The 26,252-nt window shown below is 36.0% G+C and overlaps 1 protein-coding gene and 1 long non-coding RNA gene across 3 annotated transcripts; both read left to right on the forward strand.

Moving 5' to 3' along the window:
- The first annotated feature begins 2,322 nt into the window (after positions 1-2,322).
- LOC110775000 (UPF0329 protein ECU05_1680/ECU11_0050) lies at positions 2,323-15,819 on the forward strand. Of its 2 annotated transcripts, XM_056840471.1 has the most exons (4): positions 2,323-2,707; positions 3,199-3,268; positions 6,190-6,304; positions 14,946-15,819. In XM_056840471.1, the coding sequence occupies exon 4, from the start codon at positions 15,133-15,135 to the stop codon at positions 15,601-15,603; it is 471 nt and encodes a 156-aa protein (XP_056696449.1). In that variant the 5' UTR covers positions 2,323-2,707; positions 3,199-3,268; positions 6,190-6,304; positions 14,946-15,132; the 3' UTR covers positions 15,604-15,819. The 2 variants fall into 2 exon arrangements, with proteins under 2 accessions (XP_056696449.1, XP_056696448.1); XM_056840470.1 differs by having other exon boundaries at positions 2,327-3,268.
- A 249-nt stretch (positions 15,820-16,068) lies between these two features.
- LOC130470389 (uncharacterized) lies at positions 16,069-17,265 on the forward strand. The gene is made up of 4 exons (XR_008930607.1): positions 16,069-16,343; positions 16,425-16,484; positions 16,571-16,690; positions 16,776-17,265. It is a non-coding gene; the product is annotated as an uncharacterized lncRNA (long non-coding RNA).
- Positions 17,266-26,252: the final 8,987 nt, after the last annotated feature.

A 26,252-nucleotide genomic window follows, 5' to 3' on the forward strand; every position in this document is an offset into this window, starting at 1 on the left:
GTTCCTTTAAATAATCGCCCCAAAACGACAAACACCGTAGTCCACTAATCGGCTACGGCTTCTCGAGAAATCATAACGAGAAAGTTTTACCTGGGACGCACTTTCAACGCCCAGGACCAGGCGCCAGATATTCCGACGCCCAGCCCCGGGCGCTGAAAATCAGCTCAACTCATTATGATCCCTAAAATTCTACGTTCCAAAAATAAAGAAAAAACAAAAGAGAAGAGAATACGTAGAATTTCCAAGTAAAGAGAGGCCAATTGTGTCATCAAAGACCAGCCCAAACAATATATTCAACGCCCCACCTGGGCGTGAATTATTTCCAACGCCCAGGCCTGGGCGCCGAAAATGAACCCAGGCTCAAAAAAATAAAGGCCCCTGACTTCTATAGGGCCCTGCCGTATCCGTTCGACTCGAAAATTGCCGAATTCTGAAAGTCGCACCTCACGGCTTTGTTAAGAGTAGCACACCACTACAAGGGTCGCTCGCACTTACGAGCACAATCCCAAACACGATCAAGGATATTACAGAATGTGTATCCTCAAGGAACCTCTTTGACAAGAAATGACCGTCAAAGCACGAGTGCTTGGGGGCTCGAAAGAAAATATATATTATGCAAAGGTAAAACAATATTGCCAGACTACGCTGTACGAAGTCCCGTGTCTGGATGTCTCAAAAGATAAAACCGGTTTACGACCTCAAGACAAAGGTCGCTGTTGATACCTATACATGGTCCCCTAATCAAGGAACCAGGTAGTGGCAAAATTGAGCCGTAAAGACTAGCTCAAAACCATGAAAGATGATGACCACGAGACTATGGTCCGTCTAAGCACGTTGTCAACCCACATTCAGGTTACAACTAAATCCGAGCATCCCTCGAAAGAATTCGCTCCTGCGAGAATGAATAAGAAAAGAAATTGTCAAAAGAAATCATGATGAACAAAAGAAATAGGAACTTGCCCATCTTCAGCGGGCAAGATCGCGTCACGAACCACGCGAGTTCCAAATTGAAAAAACGAATTAAGGGACGTCCACCCTCAGCGGACAGGGCTCGCCCACCTTCAGCGGGCGGGGTCTGCGTCACTAGCCGCGCAGGTCCTCAGTTTTCGAAAAAAAAATCATCAAAACAAAAAAAAACAAGCTCACCATCTTCAGCCGGCGGGGTCTACGTCACAAACCGCGTAGGCCCTTATTTTCAAAACATACAAACATATTCGTCCACTTCTATCGGACGGGGTGTCCACCCTTAGCGGACAGGCTCGCCATCTTCAGCCGGCGGGGTCTACGTCACAAACCGCGTAGCTCCTTATTTTCAAAACATAAAAATAGATTCGTCCACTTCTGTCGGACGGGGTGTCCACCCTCAGGGGACAGGCTCGCCATCTTTAGCCGGCGGGGTCTGCGCCACTAACCGCGCAGGTCCTTAGTCGCCGTAGCGATAACTTTTTTCGGTTTTCCCTTTTTCCCAAAAATTAAAGGATCGGTTTTCCCTTTTTCCAAAAATTAAAGGATTGGTTTTCTGTTTTTCCAAAAAAGAACGATGTGCCGGATTTTCCTTCGTTTTACGTCCCATAAAAACAAGGGGGTTTTCTCGTTTAGCTAACCCTGAAAATGAGAATCTTTAAAAACATTTTACCTCGTGATTGGGCTTGGCCAGGCCCAATTACACTTTATAGCTTTGATTTCGAAAACATCTGTAGCTACTTCCAATGACAAAGTGAGGGAGTTTCTACACATCTTTAGATACTTCCAATGACAAAGTGAGGGAGTTTCTATACTATCCGTTGACAAATCCCAATGACACGTGAGGGATATGTCGACACTTCAAGTGATGACCCTTAAGTCAAATGTTATCACTCGGGGGCTCGTGAGACCCTCGCAAAACAAGTCATATACACTATGGCTTGTGTGACGCACTCCGTCCAGTACTTTGACCATCGTCTCATCCCGAGACTCTGTCAAAGTGGGGGCTAACATAATTGCACTCCCTTTATGTCACGATAACCGGGTTTTGTCAGTTTTTCTCATTGTCGTTAAAAACTGAATGGCGACTCCTATATTACTAGTCAATTGGGTGTAAACTCACAGGAAATCCAATTACACTTGATTTGACAAAAAAAAAACGTCACGCCCACGAGGGACCAGGTCACGCATTAGCCTCGTGCTTTTTCGACCCCTCACAAATAGGTAGAAATAATTTATATTGAATTAAATCTATAACCCTTATAAAAGCAACAACATCACCTTTGGAACAGTAAAATATTGTGGAATACCCATTTTACCCTTACGCCTTTGCCACGTTGGGCCTGTTTACTTTGCTACGTTTGGCTCATTTTCTTTGCCATGTGCGATCTTTCTCCTCTCCCTCACTAAGACAGTAATGGCGCTTTATCACTCCTCTACATCACTGAATCACTCCTCTCCATCACTGAATAATGGCACCCGCTTTCTCCTCTCACCAGCCCATAAAAACTCACCATTCTCCCGTCTTTTTTGCTTCTCCTCCTCTCACTAACCAGCCATGGGATCCGAACTCAAAGCAAGAACGAACGAAATCAGAAGAAAATTGAGGCAGAGGATAGTCTGCAATCGTAGGCGAGATCGGGTTTGTGTCAGCCTCTCCCTCATTTTTTGCAGTTCAGAAGATAATGAACAAGGCCCGTACGAAATCCCATAATTTGGAGCAGGATGGTGGATTATTTGTCCAGTTATGTTGGTATTTTGATTTGATGCGTCGTAATTTTGGGGTTTGTTTTGACAGGTTTTCAGTTTTGGTTTTGGGATTGTAGGTTTTCAGTTTGGTTCGTCGTTTTTTGGGGGTTTGATTTGCCAGATTTTCGGTTTTGATTTTAGGATTTTAGGATTGTTAACAAATGTTTGGGGTTTTCAGTCTGGTTCATCTTATTTTTGGGCGTTTGATTTGCCAGATTTTTAGTTTTGATTTTAGGATTTTTAACAATTGTTTGGGATTTTGCTTTTCAGTTTGGTCCATCTTATTTTTGGGGGTTTGATTTGCCAGATTTTTAGTTTTGATTTTAGGATTTTTAGGATTATTAACAATTGTTTGGGGTTTTGATTTTAGGGTTTTCATTCATTTTGGTTCGTCTTATTTTTGGGGTTTGATTTGCCAGATTTTCAGTTTTGATTTTAAGATTTTGTACTATTAATCGTTCGTTGTTGTTTTTGTACTATTAATAGGCCTCTTTCTGGTGTGCCCGGTTTTGAAGCCACTGCCTGAGACTGATGATGAGAAGGTTGATGTTACTAGGTAACGTTGCTCATCTAACTCTGGTAAATGTCTCAAATGCTATGCTAAGCTTTATGGTCTATGTGTAAATAATTATATGACTAATTAAACAGTTATTAATCATTGACGTATAAGTTGAAAGATTCATATGATCCAGGCCTCTTATGACTGCTGCAATAGGTGGAAGTAGGGGAGGGGAGGAGGCTTTGAGTTTGAGTTTAGGTTTCCATTGTGGGAGGAGAGAGAAAAGACGGAGAAAAATCAAAGCCTCCAAATCAAGGAAAACTCGTAAAAATGGTGATCCCACTTGAATCCCAAAACCTTTGCTTTACAACCAACATAATTGGTTCATTTTTGAGAGTTTTGGTTCATTTCCGAGTAGCAATGGGTTTTTACGAGTTTTGTTCATAATTGGTTCATTTTTACATTAAGTTTTTCTTGGTGGCTGATGCTTTTGCTTGATCTTCCATGGGTTTAGAACTTCAGATTATACATGATTGTGGCCAATGAACTATCCTTTCAATCCCTTACTGGAAAAGAAACTAATCCGTTCTTATTTTAAACAAGAAACTAATTCATCCATTTCATCAATAAATAATTTGCAGGTAACATCTCTGGACTTATTGATTTACTTCTAACTGATTTGCTGTGCCAAGGACTTCTTTGTGAGTCTGGCATTGTGTGTGAATGTGACCCACGATGGCCATGAAAAGGCTACTACTCCTTAATTACTAATTAGTACAATAATTAATGTCTTAGGCCTTAATGGACTATATTTTTTCGGTGATGCACAAATTAGTGCCTTTAATGGTTAATAAATTAGTATGATTACCCATGTTTTCAAATTGGTTAGAATATTCTCCAATATGATGATATGATGCAAACTCTAACCGAATTTGGAGGTATCTAGAATAATAAAATAGGAAGAAGTACAATAAAAGTATAATCAATGAATCATGCTGAACCCAAATTGGAGGTTCTGAATGTAGAAAACAAGAAATGATCTAGCTGTTTGTATGCATTTACATAGAGGAAAATAGTGTGATCTGTGTTACTGAATTTACTGTTAGTTACTTAGTTGGTTATCATTAGGTGATTTCTAATTATATTATTAGTTAGTTTAAGTGAGCGATGGTTAATTAAAGGGTGTTCTGGTTATTGAATTACTTTGTAGTGAGGATGTTGTTGTTAGTTTGTAATTAAATGGATAGTTTCAACAATATGAGTTAATTTGTCACTAATTTCTTCCTCGAATATAATGCACGGGAATAAGAAATTAGTCCATCCCAAAGTGAGTTTACTTTGGTTCTCTTATCATTGGACTTACGCATTATTATACAGTATGATAGTAACTGGAATGTTTCTAATGTTCTTTCCTTTTCTACCAACAATTAAAACACCGTGGAATTGAGAATAAAAAAATAGTTTCGTTTAGCTCTGAGGTCAGGGATACATGGAAGTTGTTTACTAGACATTATTAGGTTGCTACGAAACTCAATGAGTTTAGAAGAACTTATAATATATGCATATGTGGTATGTCTACTGCATATCGAGCTTATCTAGCTAGCTAATTATATATTTGGTCTTACCTTTCAAATAATAGAAAGATTTTTCATGTAATTTGTAAGGGTTTTTTTTTCCTGTGATTGTGATATGTTTTGGCGTGAACTTTCCTCACCTTATGTGATGGAGAAACTTACAACTGTTACCATTCGAGAACATGAGAAGCTGTGTAAAGCCCTACTTCAGCAGACCGAGTTTCTGCTTAGAAGTGCAGTCGTCTTAGACAACATGGTGTCATGGTATTGTCTGCAATAAGAAGGATCAGCTGTTGTTTTCAACAGAGGAGCATGAATTCTTTTTTCAAGCTATTAAGCTTCCCAAGGGCCTCAAGAAATGCAACAAATTGTCTTTGCTTGAGAAATATGTTAATGTATGCAAGAACATGTACTTAGGTGTATTTTGGACAGAGGAGGTATCTTATGTTTCGGGGTAAGGACCTCTGTCGTGGATCGTTTTTAATTTGTTTTATTTCATCAAAGCAAGTGAACATACAGATAGGTAATAAAAGGACCCTTGATGTTAACCTTCTGGTGGAAGCAACTCTCTGAGGGTCGACTATTTCTCGGCTGCATGAACTTCAGTTGCAAGTTTCGTGGTAATACTCAAACTCAAGAATTCCACAAGAGGATAAAGAAACGAATAAAACATAAAAAGATGTAGTGCATCTGAGAAAAACTCATTGTTTTGTTTAAAAAACTACTATTATCAACATCATTGTAGTATAAGGTGTTGTACTGCAGGGTTTGATTTTCTGCTACGGAGTACGATACAGTGTTATTCGGTATAGAACTAGCATCATCAAGGTAAATACGAGTAGATCACATGGTTAAAGGATGGTTATTTATAGTAGGTTGGATGAGGCATAAATTATGGATTTTTGAAGTTTCATCTCATAAAAGACCATAAAAATAAAATAAGGAAAAATAGACAATATCATTAAGAACATAAACTTGGTATTACTTGTAAAAAATTTCCCCTTAGATGTGAATGTCGAGCAACTTGTAATAAGTGTTGACAGCGATAATGACGTGACAGCTTGTGTTGCTTCTAATGAAGTTAATGATTCCAGAAACTTAGAAGCTAATTTGGGTGATGATTATGACGAAAGTCAATGTCAAGGAAACATGAATATCGTTAATTTCTTGACTTTTTTATCATTTAGATTGATTTTTGAAGTTGTATATGCTTTGAAACAATGTTTTCCTTGTGTTATTTGGAAATGTCAGCTTTAAAATAACACTCGTAGAATCGGCTTAACCATTTATGACACTATTATCGATGTGTAAGTAAAAGTGTGCTTTTTTAGTATTATTTTTACTAAAAAGACATGTATTAGTCACATTTTATCATTTCGATCACTCAATTTCTCAAATTTGTAGGATCCTGCGTTCCCATCCTACCGATTCGATCTAAAGAGAGATTTCAATCCCTACAACCTTGATTATTGTTATAGCTGATGAGTTTAGGATGTTGGATGTGAACTACAATGGGTCGGTATGTTAAGTTATTCTTCTCTTTGCTCACATTGAAGTATCTTTTCTGCTTTTCTTTGTATTGTTATTGATTATTATAAAGTTGGTTGAAGGGACTTGATCGTTATCAAATAACCATACCTTGATATACTTGTTTTATCTTGTTTGTGAAAATGAGTTTGTTTCTGATATTCATCTCTACTATTATGAGTTTGTAGATGAATAAAATAAATAAATTACATAGAACTGAGGAACGAAGAGTATGCGAAAGAGCAACGTACATAACGTACCACGGTTTATTGGATACATAAAAGACATTTACAACCTCACACGTTTCTGTTACACATACATATAAGGATTTAACCTCCCTGCCATATGTGTTGGCCATGTGACTATTTTACAAAATTTCTAAACCATTCAAGAATTGCCATCCATGTTTATAAGATAGTAACATCAACAGAGCAAAAAAATACATCTTCTTTCTTTGATTTCTCGTGTTTGATTTAGGAGAGCAAAATTTATCGTTTTTCCCGGTGTATCGCGCGCGGTCCGCATCCTAGTAGGTAGAAACATAAGAGAATGAAGAAAAACAAATCAAAAGGGTTGAAATAATAAAAGAAGGCATAAAATCATATTAGATGGTTGAAATACTAAAAACAAGCATAAAACCGGATGAAATGGGGCAGTGTAAGACACACGCAAGTTTCGACGAAAAAATAGGTAAAAACGTCGCCGTGTGTTAACTTTTATACCCAAATGTCGCCGTTGATAAATTTTATACCCAAGTAGCAAAAGGATGTTAACTTTTATACCTATTTGGTCAATTAGCCGTCATTCAGTCATATCAGATAATAAGAAGGAAAAAAATACAATCATACTTTTAAGTGAAAAGTATGACGGAGTAGATACTTAAATCATTAAGCTCAAAGATACCAGGCTAGCGGTCCTCAGATTATGGGAACTTGGGAAGGAACTAGTTTGATCCAAGCTAGCTGGTGGGTTGTGGACTGAATTAATTTGCAATAAGAGTACACTATTTTGTGCCTTATCACGGGATATCAACAAAAGGATAAAACTGTAAAGTTAATATAAAATTAAAAATGTAATATACTTGTAAGCAACATCAAGATGAAAATGGATATCATGTTTGGATATTTATTTTTTTGATAGTATGGAGTACATGTTTGGATTTGTATTATACTTAAAATCCGAATTACGACACTAAACAATAACATGTAATTTAAGAAAATTACAACCGTAAATGAAAAATCTAAATTTGAAACTATTCTTCTACCAATCCACTATTGATGAATAAATATTTTTCCGTAAAATGTGATTTGTATCCTATCATCTATGTGATTTTGTTTGCGATATGGATCACTTTGCTAAATTTGTACGCGATCGTACGATCCGGATAACGACTCTAACAACGGTGCATGTTCTATTTTGATAGAGAAATGAATTTAACTCCACTTATTTGATCAGTTTATAGTCCACTCGATCTTTAATAGAAAGATTATATTATTAATTTTGGTTATCTTGTTGGAGATTATTGTAATGTGTGATAGCCCATGTGAAGATCGAACTTATATTATTTCCTCCCTCTTTTCTAAATGATACATATTTTATTTTAGATTTTGCTGATTGGTTTTTATGAAGCTTATTTGGAATACTTAAAATTTTAATTTAATTCATAACTTTTGAAGATTAAATTCGAAATTGTCAATCATCCTATGTAACCTTACTTTTTTTATTATTTTTTAACGTCATTAGACTTCCATTTTAGTTGGTGCATGAGTTGAAGATTGAGGTTTGGGAGCCTTTCGTGCTTCATTACTTTATTTTACAATATAGATTTAACGGTTGGTGTTGTCCTGCATACTTCAGGCCAACATTGAGCCGATTTTTAATTCAATTTTACCTCATTATTTAAAATATTAGATAAAAAAAGTTAATTTAATTCGGATTTTAGATTGGTTACTCACCCAGTTTTAATTCCGGTCTAAATTAAATTCAACCATTTCATATTGGATTAAATATTTCAAAATCGATTTTTATGTTACATGTGATTTACAACTTAATTCTAAGAAAATCAAGATTGTCAATATTTTTGCATTTAATGTCTTCAATTATTAGAACTATGTCATAAACATTTGTATTTGCACATAGAATTATATCACATTTGAATCTTGATGGAATGCGAACTCAAAGCATAGATTTGCATAATGAAATATACCCCCTTCCTTTGCACCAAATGTTTGATTTTTTTGTTTTTTAAATAATTTCCTTGTTATTTGTACTTGTGTTCCATTCATTCAGTATTTTTACTATAGTCCCCCCCCCCCCCCCCCCTTTTATTAGTATCTTTAATTCTCCTTTTATCTTGCTTTATTGAAGATGTAAATTAATAGGTTGCCTTTAAGTAGGTATGATGTGGCATAGCTAGCTGAGATAGGAGTATTGGGGGGTTTGCTTAACTCTCATTACCCACCACTTTGCTTTAATTATATAGATTATTCTTGCATGAAATTCCTAACTTAGTACATTAGTACGACGATACCCCTAACTGCTATACCCGGGTACAACTAACTTGGTTGTACCCCCCCCCCCCCCCCCCACTAGTGGAAAATGACTCATTTGCATCGCACATTTAAGGTTATTTGCGTCGCACATTGCGCGACGCAAAAGGTCGCGACGCAAATGACTCTCATTTGCCACGCACATTAGCTAAATGTGCGTGGCAAATGACTTTTCTGGCGCCATGCTGAAAAGTCATTTGCCACGCACATTAAGCTAATGTGCGTGGCAAATGGCTTTTCTGGCGCCATGCTGAAAAGTCATTTGCCACGCACATTAAGCTAATGTGCGTGGCAAATGACCTTTTGGCGCCAAAAATAATAAGCCATTTGCGTCGCACATTAAGCTAATGTGCGACGCAAATGACTTTGAATTTTGTAAAAAAAATAGGTTTCATTTTAGGTTTCATATATATATATATATATATATATATATATATATGAAACCTATTATATAGTAAAATGGACAACTCATATTATTAAATAGAATAACATCAAATCAGTAAGACTTACAATACAAAAGTTTGAAATATCTACAACAATATATTCCATTTAACGGTTTCTCTTGACACCCAACAAAAAAATAAAAAAAAATTAGCTGCTGCCCGGAATCCTCTAATGTTTCCCTTGCTTCTAGTGTAGTATCGAGCAACGTCCCAACAATAACTATATCTGTGAGTGAATAGAATGACACAATTACAAATAAAGAGTGGATCTTGATATGAAATATCAGCAAATTCAATAGAACAAAGTATAAACACAAAGATGGGAGCTTTTTAGGAGCAGATACAACTTAACAGACCAGGAAAAAAAAACAGCTAAAAGCGGAAATTTTACTCTGTAAGTCTTTTTTGAAGTGGGGATTTTGGCATGCTGGAAGTTAAGCGAAGAAAACTGATTACTCTAGAAGATCGAGTAGGGAAGGCTCATGAGGATCAACACGGATACTCTGATTCCCAAGTAAATTACAAAAACCCATTTCACAATCATATCAAAAAGTCTATAAATTGCAAAAACAATCTAAATCATAATCCTAGCATGCACATACAGTCATACAGATCGAACAAAAGACGAAGAAAATAAATTATGGACACCGAGTCTCGGCTTTTTTATATAGAAGACTTCAAAGGATACTAGCTATTCAACAATTCCTACCGTACAACACGAAAACCTCTTAATCAGCAACTGCATATCTTATAAGAAAAGCAGCAGTATACGTATACTGGTGATTAGTCACAGTTTTTACATTCGATCAGTTAAACTAATTAATACGAAACTTGCATGCATATATGATATACCTTTAGCCGAGCAATTGTATAATAGTTCGGGAAGGCCGTTGATGGTGTATGCATCTGATACATTTGGACCACCTCCAGTTTGCAGTGCTTGTGAAATGACTGCCTCAGTAACAGCATTCCACCACTCTCCTGCAATAATCCCACATATCATATAATGTTTATTTTCTGAAACATATACAATGAATTGAAGCATAGAATACAGTTGTATGATTAGAGGTGGAAGCATGCATTACCAAAGATAAGAGGAACTTCCTTATAGGGTTTAAAAACAGTTCAAACCTAGGTATTAAGCAATATTTACAGAACAAAAAGATGAAAATAGATGATGAGTAGAAGGTAAATGCGGTTTAAAAACAGTTCAAACCTAGGTAGTAAGCAATATTTACAATATAAAATATCAAGAATATATACGCCATATGCGCTGGAAGGAAAAACAGAAGCCATAATACAGTTTACCAAAGCAGGGGAGAATCGAAAGAAACTTCCATTGCCAACCAAATACTGCATCCATTATTAAGAAATAGAAGTATGAAGTCTAAACGTAAGCAATTAATACCATCGTCTATAAGATTTGAATTTTTCATAACAAATTTTTATCTCCAAATCCTCAAACTTGTTCATCATCACAAAATCACGAGGTGAATTGGACAAAATCATAGCGAACAGAAACGGTACACCTGAAAATCTGTAAGAGTTTATGGGACTACAACCAACACAACAGCATTCAAACCGACAAATAGAATTGCACAAAAAGGAACTGAGCTACGATCAAATATTTCGATTTCGATTTCGATTTTACCTTCTCCAGAAAATGACCGATGCATAACACATAATCAATTGGTGATTTCAATGGTTTACTGTGCACTATTTCCCCTAATATGCGATCAATAGCAGAACCCTGCATTCAAAACCCAGAATTTGACAGAACAAATAACTATGTAAAACACTTTCCCCAAAATGAATACTATCAATAAACCAATTATGAATTGCATTTAAAAAATCCTACCTTTGTAACACCTACTGGTCGAACCTCAACAGACCTACTACCTTGCACAACTTCAACGGATGCATTTGAAATAGGACCCGTCCAAAGGTGCTGTAACATGTCCCTTGCTTGCAATCTTCCAAACTCAAAATCTGCAGAAGAAACATATCCGAAGCAAGCAATGAGTTAAAATGACAGGAAAACTACCTAGGACAAGAAACATAGCAGCATATTGGTATTAAGGAGTAAATAAATGACGTGAAACTAAGTAGGCCAAGATATATACCAGCATACTTATAATTCCATACAAGGGAAGTATCACGAAGCTCAATAGTCGAACGAGGAGTTCTTTCCTTAAAATACTAAAAAACATGCTGCAGAAACATGAACCAAACAGTCACAAGTGAATACAAAGACTAAATCATAAACAAACAAACAAACAAATAAAGCAAACTTGATAATTCAAGCTAGGCAGCATCTCAGTGGATTTAGTGTAAACTTTCAACCACCTTCTCCCTCGGTCTCCTTCCTCCCTGGTTTTCTTTTACTTTTGCCATTTTCTTCTCAATTTGTTATTTTCAATCTACTTTGGTTTAGAAAATCAATTATTTTCTATTCTTTGATTTGGCGATAAATTTCTACAATGATTTTATCATTTTATTCAACTTTGATGAATTACTCATTAATTTATCACATACTCAAATTAGCAAACTCATTGATACTATCATCAACTAATAATATGATGCACAAAAAGGAACCGAGATTAATTACCTTGACGCCATTTTTGGCTTGCCCTTCTCTTCTACAGCTGTTATCCCACAGATGTGCTTCATACCGCCCCGTCCATCTATGCCTGTTCACAATTTTTAAAAATTAAAAATTTACCATTTACATTTCCAAAATGAAAACAAATTCATTTAAAAAACAAAAATTTACCTCGTAACACCTCTGTAAATGGATGGCAGACGATTATTAAAGAAATAACATAAATTGGATGTCTGGTATCTCATATCTCATAAGGTTGGACCTCAGCTCAAAATAACCCCTAGAAAAATCAATTTTTCCACAGAAACAGGAACACCAATCAAACTTCCACCATGTTTACATAAATCAAGCTATTTAGTCTTAAGAACGAAAATGGAGACACAATCGTCAACCATTCATCATTAATCCAGTTCAATTTCCATTCAAAGTCAAGTTCAATCACAATAGAACAGAATCAAGAACATTAATAAAAAAAGCTGAAGAGAAAATGAGCAAACTCAATAGAATTCACTCGAAAATCCAAAATTACATAAACTGAAGTTCAAAACCCTAACTAAATGAAGAATGAAGGAGACAGATGGAAGCATTACAAAATTCTCACCTCCGACTAACCGTCCCGCCTCCTTCCTCCACCTCGCCGCCGTCAATCTAGTTTCTCCAGAAACCTCCACCGTCAAGCTTCCCTTTCCAAGGATTTCGAAATAGATGCTTCGATTGCAACAGTAGCAAGGGTGCGACGCCGGCGGTTTCAATGACGCTTCCACCTCCGACACCCTCCTCCACCTCTTCTACGACCCCGATTCTCCCTCTTCCGTCGTCGAAACCTATGATTTATCATAAAGAATTGAAGAATCAAAAACTTAAACAAAAGTGAAAGTTCTAAAACCTAAAAGAATTGAAGAAAGGAGGAAAGAGATGGAAGACTTACCTCATTTACAAACCGAATTTTTGTGCAAGAACCTTGCCGGAGGAAAATTTGAGCGGCGAGGTTGAGGAGAGAGAGGCAGAAACTGGATCGGGTTTGAGGAGAGAGGAAGAAGCAGGGAGTTTAGGAGAGAGAGAGAGTGTTTGAGGAGAGAGGTAGAATTAGGAGAGAGTGTGTTTGAGGAGAGAGGTAGAAACCCATTGACACGTCCGAATTTTTTTTACCTCCTTTGCGCCGCAGAATTACTAATCTGCGTCGCAGATTAGTAATTCTGCGACGCAAATGAGGTAATATTTTGCGTCACATTATTACTAATCTGCGACGCAAATGACTCTGAGATCATCTTAGAGTCATCTGCGTCGCAGATTAGTAATTTTGCGACGCAAATGACTAATTTTAATGCTTAGAACTGTCAATTGCGTCACATGTTTAAATGTGCGAGGCAAATGTGGTGATGCAAATGATTGTTTTTCCACTAGTGCCCCCCCCCCCCCCCAAACGACACGCATCGTCGTTTTTGGAACAAAACAACTAACGTGTGAGTGCATACGCGGCAAACACAAGTTAAAAAAATGCACGTGAGTTTGACGCGAAGTCATTCATCATTATCATTATCATTACCCTATTGCCTCAAAGAGGCTCCCACAAGAAGCGGGGTAAGGGGGGTCGGGTGTACGCAACCTTACCCCTGCAATTGCAGAGAGGTTGTATCCAAATGATCCAAAAGCGATAACGGGACGACAACGGGAAGACCATCTTCTACTTCATGGAAAGGAAGAGAGGAGCTTTTAAGAGTCATTTTGATTTACTCCATTACATCCCACAGCCAAAAGAATAAATGAATGTTCAATTATTTCAAGTGTTATATTCATAATTTAAATGCTTTGAACTTTTGTTTTTCTTCTGTCCTTTTTTGAAAATAATGTATAGAACTCATGATCACTGTCTTTTATATTAAATGTTCTTTTTTATTTTAGTCAAATGTTCTTTTTGTTTTAGTAAAATGTTCTTCTCTTTCAAACAGAATATTCTTTTGATGTAATGAGTTTGGTTTAGTAATGTTCAATTATTTCAAGTGTTGTATTCATAATGTAAATGCTTTGAACTTTTGTTTTTCTTCTGTCATTTCTTAAAAATAAAGTCTAGAACTCCTGATCAATGTTTCATGTTAAATGTTTTTTTTGTCAAATTTCATTATGTTTGGTAAAATGTGCTACTGTTTCAAACTATATATTCTTTTTTATGTACTGAATTTGGTTTAGGAATGTTCAATTATTTAAAGTTCTATATTTTGAACTTTTGTTTTTCTTCTTTGCTTTTTTAAAAAAAAGTTAAGTCTAGAACTCATGATCAATGTCTTTGTGTTAAATATTCATTTTGTTTTAGTAAAATATCCATTTTTTCAAACTGTATTTTCTCTGGAAACTCATAGTTACAAACTTATAAAATTTAGTTCTCAACCGAAAAAGTTGATAGTCAAATTAAAGCTGGGAGCTACTAGAGAATCCCAGCCAGAAGTTCAGAAAACATCGAGGTATTAGATAATTCAATTTTTAATTTATTTGAATGATTTTAAATTTTAAGTAAAATAACGTGTGTGTTAATCTCGTATTATACAAATAACAGTGAAGGAGATGAGAAAGCTTCACTAAAATCTTCAACACATACCGAAAGTGAAACGAAAAAACTCGATATTTAAATAGCGAAACCAGTACCAAATAAAAGGTACATTTTAATCCTGCAATGTATTATTTACAATCTTATTCATTATATTAAATTTAATATTTTTGTTCATAATATATTTTTATGATGGAAAAAAGCGCCTAGTAATTAAGCTCTTCATTGATATTTTACGTTTGTTCTTTCTTGTTCATTTGTTTGTTCATAATAACCACCCGGCTAATGTTCGTAATGAAATTGTTCATATTTTTGTTTCATTTGTTCATACTTTTTGTTTCATTTGTTCATACCTTTGGCTTTGTTCTTTCTTGTTCTATTACTGAGCATCTTTTAAGCCCTTGTTCTTTCTTTTTGACCTATTTGTTCATAATATTTAGCATCTCTGTTCATAATATTTTAATTAGAAGCTTTTACATATTTTATTTGTTGATCAGGGGCAATGCTTTAGTGAAGAAAATACTAACAAAGAGCATTAATCAGCATAAGAAAAAAGGTTGCATAAGGGTAGTTTCAGCTGCTGCATAAGCCAACATAGAAGCTGGGGAAAGGATAAATGCAGATGTTGCAGAAGCCCGAAAAATAGCTGAGAAAAAGAAGGAGGTGGAAGATAAAGTTGAAATTATGAGGAAGGAGGCTGAGAAAAAGAAGGATGAATATGAAGTTGAACTAAGGAGGATTCATGCTGAGAAAAAGAAAGAGTATGAAAAAGAAGTAGAAAATAAAAGGAGGGCAACTGAGAGAAAGAAGGAAAAAGATGATGTTGAAGAAAGAAGGAAGGAAGCTGAGAAGAAAAAGAAAGAGGAGGATGATACTACCAAAACTATTACGTCCGTGGTTCAAGACGTAATATTGAACGAAACTGAAAGTCAAAACACTGAGGGTAATGGCACAAAAAGAGGAAGAAAAACAACAGCTAACAAGAAGAAGACCATTGCTTCTTTAAAGATTGATGCAAAACTACAAAAGCAGTTGCACAAGATAGGATATTCATACAAACCAAGAAGGAATACAAGATCAATGGTGAAAGTGGATGAAAAAAATTATACTGAAATTGTTAGCAAAGAAGAATTTGAAGGAAAAAGTAGTTTTTGACGTTGTTCAATTTTATTTTAATCAATGTTACAAAATATTTTATTATATAAATAGAACTTCAGTATTTGTTGTTAATGTAGAAGTATCTGAAGTTACTTCAAAATAAAAAACCCTCGAAAGAAGAGGAAAGAGCCTGAGACAGAAGCTGTGTCTGAGCCACAAATAAAGATATTGAGATTCTCAAAATACAAAAGAAAAGAGGTACACATATATAAAAACACAATTAATTGTTATACCTCTTAGAAAATATTCTAAGTACTTGGTAACATGTTCATAGGTTAACTACATTAAGATTTTTTTTCAGAGGAGGTGGAAAAACTGTCAAGGAAAAAATTCTTCCTTCTAGGACAGGATTGAAAAGGAGCAAGAAAATTGAATTTGAGGAAGAGGAAGATGAGCACAAAAAAGGTATACATTTTATAATGTTAATTTTTTTTTCTAAGAATGTTCATTTGTTTTTCAAATGATTCTTTGTGTTTTCGATTTTTTTTTTTTGTTTTATCTCTTGATAATGTTCGAAGTTTTTGGTTATATGTTCAAAGTTTTTCTCCATTATTTTCTATACACAAGACGTGGAAAACCTACTGTTCAAAGGAAAGTGAAGAAGCAATATGGGAAAGAACAAGAGGAAGAGGAAGAAGAACAAGGGGAAGAGGAAGAAGAACCAGAGGAAGAGGAGGAAACGAAAGAAGAGGAGGAAACAGACGAAGTGGAGGAAGAAGAGAAAAATATGAGTAGAGGTACACTTAATATATTAAATTGTTAAAAGTTGTTTCACATATTGTTCACAAGCTTTTAACCTTAATGATATTTTCCGACAGGTCGAAAACAAGCTGTGAAAGAGAGGTAGGAGAAGTTTGAAAAAGAAAGACGAAAAATAGGTCCTACTCAATTTTAATTTTGTTTTCCATAAAATTAAAATTCTATAATTGATGTTCAAAGTTAATTATATGGGTTTCTTTTTCAGCATTAACAAGAACAACAACCAAAGCAACACCACCTGCTAAAGCAGCAAAGAAAAAGAAGAGAAAAATAATCGACGATGATCAAGATTATCAGGAATATGATTCCGATGATTTAGAGCGAGGTAAAAATGAACATATTTGAATGTCTTTAAGTTCTTTATTTGTATCCTTTTTGTTCCTACTTTAATTTTATGTTCAACTATTCAGCTATAACTGTGAAACGGAAAGTGTCCCCTCTAGCAACAATTACCAAAGATATTCCTACACGAAAAAAGGGGGAAATGGACATCACTATCTTCAAGGAAAAAGAAGAAGAGGAAGAGGAAGAAAAAACTGGAGTTAGGGGAGGACATGAGAAGTTCATTAACTTCATTTATATCCTCAATAATAAGAAGAAGCAGGCAGTTCGGAATATTGGTCTTGGACCATTGCTAGATTTTTCAGCTACCTACATCATACCAACAATTCGTTATATGGCTGTTTAATAGCTTTGAGGAAAACAACCAATATCTTTATTTATCGAAGAATGACAAAATATTGCTTGAATTTGAAGATGTAGAAAAGATACATGGCCTTCCGAGGGGTGATGTAGAAATAGTGGCGGCAAAGTCTGACAAAGCTACTGGAGAATTTTCTGAATACATGGCAAGGTAAATTTACTTATATCTATACCTAGATGTTCAATTTTTTTTTCTATTATAGACTATAAAAACATAATTACATTATGCATGTTTTAAAATGTTCTTTCTTTTATAGTTTATTTTTCATTTCTTTATAACTACTTAAAAACTATTAGTTTTTTGAAAGTTTCTGCCTGTAAAATTCACTTATAAAAGTTGTAGCATTAGCTTTTAAAACGAATATGTTCGAAAATTAATAAATAATTACCATGACTGCAAATTCACCCTTAAACCTTGTTGCATCTGCAAATTTTGCTTTTTTTTCTTCCTCCAGTTCCCCTTAGCTTTGTTGTAGATTTTCTCAACTCTACTCTTTAATCTGTCATTCCTCTCACCTTTTTCTCCTTAAATTCTGTGGGTTTTTTTTACTAAAGGCACAGAAAAAAAATTCACCCTCTTTAGGATCAGAAAAGTCAATAGTACCCCTAATGCTCTCCACTTTTTCTTTTAGAAGACTAAAGGCAGAATCAACCACAACCCTAACTTGAACAAAATCTTGACTAGACATAACGAGGCGAACAAAATTTCTAAGGATTTATGCCCTCCTAACAGAAGTTGCAACTATATTGGACTTTTCACCATCATCTTCAACTACATGACTGCACATATATATCAACTTTTGTCCACCTCTTCAATATATAAAGACTGGGAATCTCTGAGACACATTGCACATGATAAACACGGAGCGAGTGAGAATATAAGAAACCCATTTCAGTGAAGAACTAACAAGTACAATCCACAACAAAAGTCTCTTGATTAAACTGAATTTCATGTTTAATCAAGTCTTTTTTAGGCCTCCACACATAATCACTAGTGAAAAAAGTCTCATTTGCGTCGCTCATTTAAGCCCATTTGCGTCGCAAATTGGTGCGACGCAAATGAAAAAAGTCATTTGCGTCACACTTTTGTGCGACGCAAATAATAGTTATTTGCGTCGCAGTTTTACTAAACAGCGACACAAATGACTTTTTTTTTGACATCCTGAAAAGTCATTTGCGTCGTTGTTTTACTAAACTGCGACGCAAATGACTTTTCATGATGTCAAAAAAAAAGTCATTTGTGTCGCTGTTTAGTAAAACTGCGACACAAATGACCTTATCTGCTGTGGTCATTTGCCTCGCTGTTTTACTAAACTGCGACGCAAATTACCTTTTTTTTTTTTCATTTTTTTATTGAGCAACTTCATATTTCATGTATCTGGATCACAGTACTATATATATAGGCATAAAAAATAGTGGAATATAGTTTAAAATTTCGACATAATCTCCTTTGTAATATATATAACCCTTCCTAATAATCGGGAATTATAATACACACCTGTCAAATATAGTTTTACAACCCTATTAAAAGGCAATCCATCATATCATATCGTTCAACCAACATGTTGATAACGAACCTAACAAACCAATATTACAACAAACTAGCTAGCTAGATTTACATCGGAATTGGTCAAAAAGTAATCAGCCCAAAATTCTTTAACCTCATTAATCTCCTCGAATGAAAAAGGCTTTGTTCTTGAATAATCCTAAAAATACACATGCAAGTATATAAATAATTAGGTCGACAATCAATAGTTATGCCTACTTCAATTTATTAAAGTATATCACATACCGTAGTAAGATCATGACTATCACGATGCTTTGTAAATATATCGTACATAAAACGCATGACGTAGTAGCCACACTCTAGTGATCCCGGTTGTTGAGGACACAACATGCATTAAAAAAACAACACAAGTAAAATTTATATGAAATTATACGTAGTAATTTTGAAAAACTTGATCTTTAGGTAATTATACCTGTGCCGCAATCCAATTCAATTTAGTTCCTTTAGATTTTCCATTTTGTGCCTTGTAAGTCCGAAAAGCCCTACACGTTTGACAAAAGGGGACTTATAGCTATATACTTTATTATATTTTTGTATCATGTAAATGCAAAGAATTCATAAAATACTTACAGGTTCAATTGGTTCTTAATCATCAAATTTCTCTTCTTCTGCATAGAATCAAATATGTAGACCTGAGATTTAGCCAAGCAAATAACTAAAAGAATCCAGTGCCTCCTACGTACAAACAATAAAATTATCTCGTTAGAAAAAAAAAATATTAACAACAATGATTGATATAATATGAAAAATAAATTTAAAATGTTCTTACTTTTCGTAGTATGGACATAAGATGAATGACTTAGAACTGAGTGTTGCCATGGATTGCGACATGTATAATAGAACACGATTTATATCACTATACAACATGGTTTCCGAGATCATCTCCGGGCACATGAATCCCAAAGCATTGGTAGGATGATCAAATTCATCCCACGACTCATATAAAGCCCTACATAGCTCAATAACGTTAAGACAATTGAAAATATAATAATTAGGAGAGAAAATTTAATTTAGGAAACTCACAATATAAGAACTTGCAATATCGATATATTGAGCCATGCTCCCGAGAGAAGTTGATTGATGTCTTCAACGACGATAACAAGTTCACGGTCGTTGTCAAAATTGAATGCCCCTTTACTAGCTTGCAACTTAACATCCTCCCCTTATTTTAATTTAGAAACCATAGTTTTCATACAATTGCACTTAACTCCCAAATTTTGCGAGCTAAATTTGGGAAGAAATTGTTTGTTTGCCTTAGTGTTGGACCCTTTTGTCTCGCGTCGACTTCCAACCATTACCTCTTTCCCTTTAGGCCCTTTGCTTGTAGCCCTTTTCTCATTAGGCTCTTTTCTTGCAGGCTCATTTACCTGAATTATGAATTTCAAATAACCATATACATATTAGTGAACATAAGTGTATAGATATATTATTTTCGAGTCAAATTTGATGCAATAATGATAAGTTACCTCATCACTCGTCACAAGGGAAACCAAATTTTTTGGCCACTGAGTGAAAGTACCATGAGCTTGTCCAAGTTTCTTTATATATTGAGAAGGCACGGGGACTGAAACTTCTTTATACGAGGGCTCAAATTCATCAACGCTCACCTTCACGTTATCGGCAACGAGGTTGTTATGGTGATCAAGAGTCAAATCCGGATGTATAGTACCAAAGGCAACAAAGACTTTCTCCGAATTTATCAACAAGTATAGCCAGCAGGAGGTAGGTTCCTTATTTGAAAAAAACAACATGTTAGAAAAATGGCATTTTCGCTCCTTATTTTCCCAAAATGAACCTAAGGACTCATTCAAAACCATTTACAAGTTTAATATAACCTAAATATGCAAAACTGAACAGACCAGAACTGATCTGCACAGATCAGAACTAATCTGTGCAGACCAGAACTGATCTGCGCAGACCAGAACTGACCTGCGCAGACCAGAACTGACCTGCGCAGACCAGAACTGACCTGCGCAGACCAGAACTGACCTGCGCAGACCAGAACTGACCTGCGCAGACCAGAACTGACCTGCGCAGACCAGAACTGACCTGCGCAGACCAGAACTGACCTGCGCAGACCAGAACTGACCTGCGCAGACCAGAACTGACCTGCGCAGACCAGAACTGACCTGCGCAGACCAGAACTGACCTGCGCAGACCAGAACTGATATGCGCAGACCAGAACTGATCTGTGCAGACAAGAACTGATCTGTGCAAACCAGAAATGATCTGCACAGATCAGTTCTGATCTGCACAGATCAGTTCTGGTCTGTGTAGATTAGTTCTGATCTATGCAGATCAGGTCTGGTCTGTGCAGATCAGTTCTGGTCTGTGCAGACCAGTTCTGATCTGTGCCGACCAGTTCTGCATCGCTGAGACTTATAAGTAAAGGCAACATATACGAAGCAAACCAGAGTTCATGCAAACTCAAGATCCGGGACTTGCATTCAACAACCAATACGAAGCAAACAAGAGTTCATGCAAATTCAAAACTATTTCATAATATAATTCATACAAATAAAATTAAAAAGAAAGAAAATGAAGCCTAAAATGCCATTTTCGCTCCCGAATTTCCTAAAATGAACCTAAGGACTCTTTTTAAACCATTTATAAGTTTGATATGATTAGTAAAAGGTTATAAGACTCATTCCAATCCATTTATCCACGGTTAAAGGTCGTTTGGACGGTTAAAGGTCATATGTAGCCTAAAATGGCATTTTCGCTCCCGATTTTCCTAAAATGAACCTAAAGACTCTTTTTAAACCATTTATAAGTTTAATATGATTAGTAAAAGGTTATAAGACTCATTACAATCCATTTATGCATGGTTAAAGGTCGTTTGGACGGTTAAAGGTCATATGTAGCCTAAAATGGCATTTTCGCTCCCGATTTTCCCCAAATGAACTTAAGGATACTTTTTAAACCATTTATAAGTTTAATATGATTAGTAAAAGGTTATAAGACTCATTGAAATCCATTTATGCACGGTTAAAGGTCGTTTGGGTCGTTATAGATCATATGTAGGCTAAAATGGCATTTTCGCTCCCGGTTTTCCCAAAATGAACCTAAGGACTCTTTTTAAACCATTTATAAGTTTAATATGATTATTAAAAGGTTATAAGACTCATTCCAATCCATTTATGCACGGTTAAAGGTCGTTTGGACGGTTAAAGGTCATATGTAGCCTAAAATGGCATTTTCGCTCCCGATTTTCCCCAAATGAACCTAAGGATACTTTTTAAACCATTTATAAGTTTAATATGATTAGTAAAAGGTTATAAGATTCATTCCAATCAATTTATGCATGGTAAAAGGTCGTTTGGGTCGTTATTGGTCATATGTAGGCTAAAATGGCATTTTCGCTCCCGATTTTCCTAAAATGAACCTAAAGACTCTTTTTAAACCATTTATAAGTTTAATATGATTAGTAAAAGGTTATAAGACTCATTGAAAAGAAAAATATAATCTTATATACCTGAATGTTTGCAAATGGATCAACACCCCCAGATTGACAACTACTAGGAACTCGAACATCCCCCGTCATATGACTCGGTATTGAGAGACCTAGCTCTTTAGCGAATATGATGAATTTCTCCTTAACCATGACATCCATCTGTGCGTTCATCTCTTGTATTGTCTCCTCTCTAACCCTTTGGGTTACTCTTGCTTCCATTTCCATGAGATCTACATTTTCAATTGGTCGGTATTTACGCCGCTCTCCGGTCCCCCACACAGATTTGATGCCTACTGTACTACCAAATCCAAGTGGTCTTCTAGTCTTAGTCTTACCAAGTGCACGAGTTAAAGCATCATCAAACCGATAAGGAACAAATGTCCCTTCCACTTCTTTTTGTTTCAATTCATCCTACATGAAACCAAATAGTGTTAGGGAAAATTAATGCTTCTGCATCCTTTTGTTTTTGACCTTAGAAAATTAAATGAATGAAACCAAAAAGTGTTAGAGAAAATTAACCCTTACAATGGTTTCTTTGACCTTTTTTGTTTGCTCATCCGGCAAGTATGGATTTCCTTTATCATCTTCTACTGATCTTCCAAGAAGCCATAAGTATGTCCTTTCCGAGAAACTTGAAACAACCGTAGAACTAGAGGAACCAATGGATGCCGAAGAAATCGAGGGAAGGTACCCTTTGCTACGCCATTCAATGGACTTTTCGGCATATGATTTTTGTCCCATATGATGAGGATATTTGTTGAAAGATTGGCTCGCTCTTGCTTTCTTGCTTATTTCCTAATGTTGGGAGAACAATATAAATTATTAATTGCAACCAAAAAAGAACTTTAATATAATCAAAACTTTAATTGATAATGATTTTTATACCATATATTCTTCTGATGTACGATACTTCACAAATTCCTCCCACATATCTTTAGTTATGAAATCATACAAGTCAAAAGGCATCTTTTTATTTGCAGGCATTTTCCTTGTCTCTGTGATCCAACCTGTATGTAATTTCGATTTGAAACCCCTCCAAGCCTTATCACACCTCTTTAAGACTTCTTCTTTCTTAGTCTCATCTTGGATATGAAACTCTCTCTAAATGAAATAGAAAAAGCAATACAAAGGCTTTAGCAAATGAGTAACTTATATAGACAATTGAGGAATGCATATTCTAAAATAATGACATTTTCGGTTACCTTGACATCTTCCCACAATGTGTCTTTGATTCCTTGCGAAACGAGTTCCCAATCTTTAATCAATATAGAGACTTTTGTGCGGCTTATCTCGCCAATGTGAGTCTTGAATTCTTTTACCCATTTTCCTATGGGTTGGTTAAAGCAATCCCACTCAATTATTCTTGGAACCCCGGGCATGTCTTTGATCCCTTTTGAAGGACCTCTTGGCTTCCTTTTCTTCTTTTGGTTCCCTTGATTTGCCTCTTGATCTGATGGCTCCTGTCCATTTGGGCCCTCAAGGGCATACATATCTTCATTCTCCATGAAATCAGTATCAAGGTAAACCAATTAAACAGCTTCTGACCTGAATAATTAAGTGGCAAATCAATCAATTACGGCCATATAAATATAGTAATCAAGTAGCAAATTAACCAATCAACTACGGCAAACAAATTAGACCAGAAATGTGCAAAACTGTGCAGACCAGAACTGATCTGAACATACCAGAACTGATCTGAACAGACCAGAACTGATCTGCACAGATCAGAACTGGTGTACACAGATCAGTTCTGGTCTGCACAGATCAGTTCTGGTCTGTGCAGATCAGTTCTGATCTGTGCAGATCAGGTCTGGTCTGCACAGATCAGTTCTGGTCTGTGTAGATTAGTTCTGATCTATGCAGATCAGGTCTGGTCTGTGCAGATCAGTTCTGGTCTGTGCAGACCAGTTATGGTCTGCAGTTCACTGATCTGTGCAGATCAGTTCTGATCTGTACAGAGAAACTTGTATTCAAAAGCATTTAACCACATTGAAACCGATCCGGGACTTGCATTCAACAACCAATACGAAGTAAACAAAAGTTCATGCAAATTCAAAACTATTTCATAATATAATTCATAAAAATAAAATTAAAAAGAAAGAAAATGAAGCCTAAAATGACATTTTCGCTCCCGATTTCCCAAAATGAACCTAAGGACTCATTTTAAACCATTTATAAGTTTAATATGATTAGAAAAAGGTTATAAGACTCATTCCAATCCATTTATGCACGGTTAAAGGTCGTTTGGACGGTTAAAGGTCATATGTAGCCTAAAATGACATTTTCGCTCCCGATTTTCCCAAAATGAACCTAAGGACTCATTTTAAACCATTTATAAGTCTAATATGATTAGAAAAAGGTTATAAGACTAATTCCAATCCATTTATGCAAGTTTAAAGATCGTTTGGGTCGTTATAGGTCATATGTAGCCTAAAATGGCATTTTCGCTCCCGATTTTCCCAAAATGAACCTAAGGACTATTTTATGCACGTTTAAAGGTCATGACAATCTCATAATCCTTGGAACTCCATCAAAATTTCCCTTTTTTAAATCTCAAAACCGATAAAAATTACAAAATCAAGTTCATGGAATCGGCTTACCTATCTCGCTCTTTCTCTTTTGCAACATAAAATCCTTCACCGTGATCTCGACGAGTAAAACTCATGTTAACATCATCAATTGTTTGAAGAATATGCCACGAGGAAGGTGGAGTCTCACTAAACTGTTCATCATATTCTTCTTCATCATCTACATCCTCGACGCCAAGTATTCTTCTTTTGCCTTCAAGAACAACTGACCAACTACGATCGGCAGGGTCAACAACATAAAAGACTTGTTTTGCCTGTGATGCTAATATGAATGGATCTTCAAGATGCCCGACTCGACTAAAGTTTACAAGTGTCAAGTACCCATGTTCATCACTTTTGACACCGCGACTAATATCAACCCACTTGCACCGGAATAGAGGTATCTTAAATTCCTTATATTGCAACTCTAATATTTCTTCAATGACTCCATAGTAACAATATTTCTTATCTACAAGTGTTCTATCTCTCGCACTAGCATATTCCGAAGACAAGCCCATTGCCGTAACACCACTGTTTTGCATCGTCGTTTTGTCATCTTGTCGCTTAGTGTAAAAAGAATAGCCATTGATGTCGTACCCCTCATAAGAGATGACTTGACATTTAGGACCATATGCCAACCATCTCAACGTGTCAGACACAACCTCAGGCGTTTCGGTGATTTGATCCATCACTCGACTCTTGAACCATGTGAGGAATGAACGATTATGCTCTGTTATCAGTCGAGGACCATTTTTTGAAGGATATTGCTCTCTAAGAAACTCCATGTGCTCATCCACATATGGATGGACTTCACTAACAGTTTGCACCAAAAACAACTCAATCTTACTCATCAATTCTGAACCGATTGATATCCTTTTCCTGCCGATTGTACCTTGACCCCCAAGTCTCCCTTCATGTCGAGACATTGGTACTCCAACTTCTTTCAAACTATTCAAATATTGAGCAACCCATGCGGCAACTTCCTCAACAACGGTTCGTTTGACAATACTAGCTTCAGGTTTGGCCGGATTCATCACTCTATCTTTCAAGGTACCCATCTCTCGTTCAAAGGGATACATGTACCTCATACAAACTGGACCACAAAGCTTAATTTCACGAACAAGATGAATAATCAAATGAGGCATCATGTCAAAGAATGATGGCGGAAAATACTTTTCAAACCGACACATGGTCTCAAGTACATATGCCTGCAAATCATCCAGTATTGTTGGATTGATCACCTTGCTACAAATCGTGTTAAAAAAGAAACACAATCTTGTAATGGTATACCTCACTGGTGGCGGCAATATTCCTCGAATTGCAACCGGCAACAATTGTTGCATCAACACGTGACAATCATGAGATTTCATTCCAACTAATTTCAAGTCAGACATGGACACAAGGCTACGAAAATTTGAAGAGTATCCAGCAGGGACCTTTAAGCCATGCAAAGACTCACAAAAGCTAACTTTCTCCTTTTTAGACAAGGTGAAGCAAGCTGGGGGAAGGTACCAGCGTTTTCCCCTCTCTTGAGGTGCCAACTCGGAGCGACCCATAGCAGCCATATCTTTTCTAACTTTAGGCCCATCCTTCGTTT

This window comes from Spinacia oleracea, chromosome 3 (genome assembly GCF_020520425.1).
Source record: "Spinacia oleracea cultivar Varoflay chromosome 3, BTI_SOV_V1, whole genome shotgun sequence".
NCBI classification, from domain to species: domain Eukaryota; kingdom Viridiplantae; phylum Streptophyta; class Magnoliopsida; order Caryophyllales; family Amaranthaceae; genus Spinacia; species Spinacia oleracea.

Bases quoted from the DNA above. Each gene is read 5' to 3' on its own strand.
- LOC110775000 (XM_056840471.1), top strand. From the start codon at position 15,133: ATGAGGAAGGAGGCTGAGAAAAAGAAGGATGAATATGAAGTTGAACTA.